This window comes from Saprolegnia parasitica, assembly GCF_000151545.1.
Source record: "Saprolegnia parasitica CBS 223.65 unplaced genomic scaffold supercont2.18, whole genome shotgun sequence".
Taxonomy (NCBI): domain Eukaryota; phylum Oomycota; class Saprolegniomycetes; order Saprolegniales; family Saprolegniaceae; genus Saprolegnia; species Saprolegnia parasitica.
The window spans coordinates 359,893-364,339 of NW_012156412.1; the positions used below are offsets into that span (position 1 = coordinate 359,893).

The 4,447-nt window shown below is 62.9% G+C and overlaps 1 protein-coding gene across 1 annotated transcript; it reads right to left on the bottom strand.

The window, feature by feature from the left end:
- Window positions 1-479: 479 nt before the first annotated feature.
- On the bottom strand, window positions 480-4,193 carry SPRG_22182 (hypothetical protein; the record flags this gene model as incomplete). Its single annotated transcript, XM_012344622.1, has 1 exon — window positions 480-4,193. One exon carries the CDS (start codon window positions 4,191-4,193, stop codon window positions 480-482), a length of 3,714 nt encoding a protein of 1,237 aa, XP_012200012.1.
- Window positions 4,194-4,447: the final 254 nt, after the last annotated feature.

A 4,447-nucleotide genomic window follows, 5' to 3' on the forward strand; every position in this document is an offset into this window, starting at 1 on the left:
GGTAGCTACGATAACTACGCCTTCTCCAAGCCGACACGCCAAGCGCTCGATAGTCTTGGTGGGAGCGGTCCGGTGCCAACGCCGACGGCATCTCCGGTGACGCCTGCACCCACCGCGCCGCCGACACCGTCGTCCGTGACACCGACTGTGACCCCCGCTCCGGTTACACCAACCCCGGTCCCTGTACCATCGACGTCGGCGCCCAAGCCGTCGTGCGGCATCTGCGCCAACTGCTACTACGCGCCGACCGACGCGTGCTTTGTGGGCTGGACAGCTGCGCAGTGCGCGACCAACAGTGCCTTCACGTGGTGCGGCAAGTAAGAACTGAGTTGTGTCTTTTGCATGTCCAACGCCACGCGCCCTTGTCCGATCCTGCTGGTTTCGGGAGGTAACACAGAATGTAATTTGTGTCTTTGTTTTCGTGAGCAATGCTGCTACATCCTGGCAACGATCTTGGTCGTTGACGCTACTTCGAGGTGCTATGGCGCTGCGCCGCGCGAGACAAGCCCCGTCTTGGCGTGCACGGCGACCGAGATCTCGGCAAACGTCGCAAGAAGATCAACACCATCGACGGCATTGTGGTAGGCGCCCTCAAGATCGCCGGCGAGCTGCTCGAGAAAGGCAAAGTCGTCGCGCCCAAACCCAACACAGTAGCTGAGCGGTCCGTAGCAGCCAAAGGTTGTCGCAATGTACCGCGCCAAGTCGACGCCGTTGCTCGCGTGGTGGGGGCGTCCGTCGGTGAAGAAGAGCAGCACCGGCGTGTACGTGGCATGGTTGTTGCGCGAGAGCACCTCGATCGCCGCGCGCAGACCGTCATTGTAGTTGGTGCCATAACCGCGAAACGGAATCGCCGCACACGTCTTGCGGCCCATCTTGCACATCGGACGCGCTTCGTAGACGATTTCGCTGCCCTCGCTGAACGAAATGACAGACACCACGTCGGGGTACATGGCACCCTTCTTGGCGCGCTGCTGGGCGATATACGCGTACACCGCGTCCTTGGCGTCAATCCACTTCTGGCCGCGCATCGAGCCCGAGGTGTCGAGGACAAACACATGATGCACCATGCCGCGGTGCGCCGTGTGCGTACACGGCAACACGTGGCCGCGCACGAGCGTGTGGCCGGGCGGCGCGTTAGCCACCACCGGCGCGTGCCACGCGTCCAAGGTGCAGTACGACGTCTCGCCTTCCTTGTGGCCGGGCGCCGCGCACTGATACGGACACAAGCCAAAGGCATGGCGGTCCATCGCACTCGCCACCGGATCTTCCCACCCTTGTATCTTCCAGTACGCTGCGTGGAGTACTTCGTCCATGGGCTGCGTTGGGTGCGGTTCCAACGCCGTCGTGCAGTGGCGGCGTCCGTCCGAGGCCATGCACACGTCGGCGCTCGCGTGATTGCAAGGGACATAGTGCACGTGGCCGCGACCCATCTTGACACAAAAGAAAGGGCACATCTCGGCTACGCCGTCTTCGCCCGCCACGTACGCCCGTCCGTCAATGTCCACGCTGGCAACGTCCGAGACAAAGTACGTCTCCGTCATGTTGCCATGCGACGTCGCGTGCAAGCCGGCGTGTCCGACAGCTTTCGTGCAGTAGTAGCGACAGCACGGGCACTGCGCAGTGCACGTGTGCTCATTGACTTCGCACATGTGCGCAGCGCCGTCATGGTCGAGCGCGCCGGCCGGCAGCAAGGCCGCGCACTTCTTGCGCACGCCCACCATCGTCTGCCGTGTATACTCAAACGTGCCACGGCCTCCTTCAAAGGTCGACGACGCACGCTGCACCTTGACCTCGCACACGCCGTCGGCTGCGCACTCGGTCGCGCATCGGTGGTCCGCGCCGCACGAATGGTCGGCGGCGTGAAAGTGGTCTCGGACAGTGCACGGTCGAGAACACCCTGCAATGCTGCAGCCACGCAGACAGCTCGACGATCCGCAGTCGTGACGGTCGTGGGCGATGGCAAAGCGCTGTGTGCACAGACTGCGGCAGTCGGGCGCCGTGCACGGGTGACTGCAGCGATGCTCGGCCACGTTGCACAAGTGCGGTCCGTCGTGGTCAACGGGAAGGTGGCAACCGCCGTCGCAGTTGCTCGCACGCGCCATCTCGCAGCGCGACGTACACGTGTGGTTGGCGCGCGCGCAGTTGCAAGCACCAGTGTGTCCAGCGGCGGCCCCGCACGGCACATTGCCCGTCGTGCAGTACGAGCAGCAGCCTGCGCATCGGTGGTCCGTGCCGCAGTCGTGGTCGACGTTGGCTTCGTGCAAAAACGACTCAAAACACCCGAGCTGACACTTGGCGCACGTGTGCTGGCAGCGGCGCAGATACTGCTTCATCTGGCGCGCGCAAACGTCCAGCAAATCGGCCTCGGCGCGGCCCCCAGCTGCGAGCGATGCAAACCACGACCGGACGCGGTACTCGCGGCGCCAGACGACAAAGTTCCACACCGCATCAAAGAGCGCTTCCGATACCCGGCTGCGCGGCGCGTCCACGCGCATCAGGAATCGCTGCAGGTAGCGCAGCAAGATGGCCTTGGCCATCGCCAGAGTCGACTGCATGTCGTCGTCGTCGGTGACATCCAACTCGAAATCAAGCATTTCGTCGGGCGGCAGATCCAGACCGGCATCGGGAGCCATAATAGTAGTCTGGCGCTGGGCCGTCATGGTCGCATCGTCGTCCGGGCCAAGCGTCATGTCGTCGTCGAGGCAGCCATAGCGCAGAGCGTGGCGAATATCTTCGCACAGCTGCGCCGACTTGTGTGCCTGAACGCTGTCGCCCATGTTGGTCCAATCGAGCAGCGAAATCTTGGCCAGCACCATGCTCAGAGTTTCGTGGCAGTCGGCGCCGTTCGCATAGGCCTTGGCGCGTGCGGCGTGCAAGCTGTCAGCGGCTTCTTCAAGCGCCTCATAGTAGCCTTGGTTGCCCAGCGGTGGACAGCACGTGATGTTCACGCCGCCGCCATACATGACCTTGACAAAGTTGTTGGCCTTGTTTTCGCCCAAAACCGCCTCGAGCTTCGACTTGAACTCGGCGATGACCGACGCTTGGTCGTGCGGGTTGACGTCCTTGACGTTGAGAAGCAGGTGGCCGCAAAAGAGTCGCTCGTCGCCCTTGAGCAGCGCGACGCCTTGCTGAAATTTCCCAAACATGCTGTCCACGTCCTTGTCGAATCGCATCTCAATGCGAAACACCGTGAGGCGCGAGACGGCCGCGTTGAGGACCGAGAGCAGCGTGTCCTCTTGCGCCGACCGCTCAAACGATCCGAGGCCCTCAAAATCGAGCACGACCACGAGGCAACGACCCAGCTGACGCAGCGTCAGCCACACGCCGTCTGTGCAGCGCGCGCCCGAAATCGCAAACGAACTGCCCGTGAGGTGGTTCAAAAAATACGACTTGCCCGTCGACTGCTTTCCCATCGACGTGAGCACAACGACAGGGCCTCGCCACGCCTTGAGCACGTGGCTCGCGGCACCAAAGTCAATCTGCGGCGCCAGCGTGTGCGCTTCCGACCCGTCGGGATACGCCGCCGCAACGCCGTCGCGCAGCAGTAGAAGTTGATTGTCTTGCGCGCGGCAAATGGGCACAGGGACGAAGCCAACCAGCTCGAGGATCCACGGCGCGAGGGCCATTGTCGGCCACACCAGCAACGTGGCGTCCACGATCGCGTCCTTCGCCAACGCCAGCGGCGTCAAGTCCTTCTGGAGGCTTTCGAGCTTGGCCATCACCGCGTTCAGCGTCGTCAAAAGCACGTCTCGACGCGCCGGCGACGACGCGTGGGCCCGCAGCTGCAGCGCCGGGCGGCGCAACGTCGTGTCCATCATGGCGTGCACGGGAAACTTCTCAAACACGTGAAAGACAGCCCAGAGTAGCGACGACTCGTTTGAATTGGCTGGCGCCGCTTTCTGAGCGCACTGCAGCTGCCAAGCGAGCTGACCCGAGACCACGGTCAGTTGGAGCTCCACCACCGCGCCCGTCGTCGGGTCCAGAAGCATGATCGTGTCGGCATAGGCGCGCGCCAGAGTAGCGTCCCAGTCGAGGAGGCACGAGAGCGCGACAATCGTCTCGGGCAGCGGCGCGAGGTTATGTGTGACCAACGTCTGCACGCGAAGGCACTGATTGTCCAGCGGCACGAGGCACACAATAAACGCTCCGTCCTTGAACTTGACCACCTTGGTCGTTGGCGTGGCCACAAACATCGGCACGTGCTTGGACAACTGCTTCGTCTGCAGCGAGTACGACTGCGCGCTGCCGTCGGCGCCAACGCACAAGAGACCGTGATGGTCGCCGCCACACAGCAGAACGTCGCGAAACGGAGGCAAAGGACGCAGTACGCTCAGATCCACTTGGTGCGAGCGTCCGAGCTTCTTGAATGTCGACGTAAACGTCAGCAGGTCGACTTTGTTGCCAGCGTGGACAAGCGCCAGCGTGCGTTGCGTCGGATTAAAGTCGC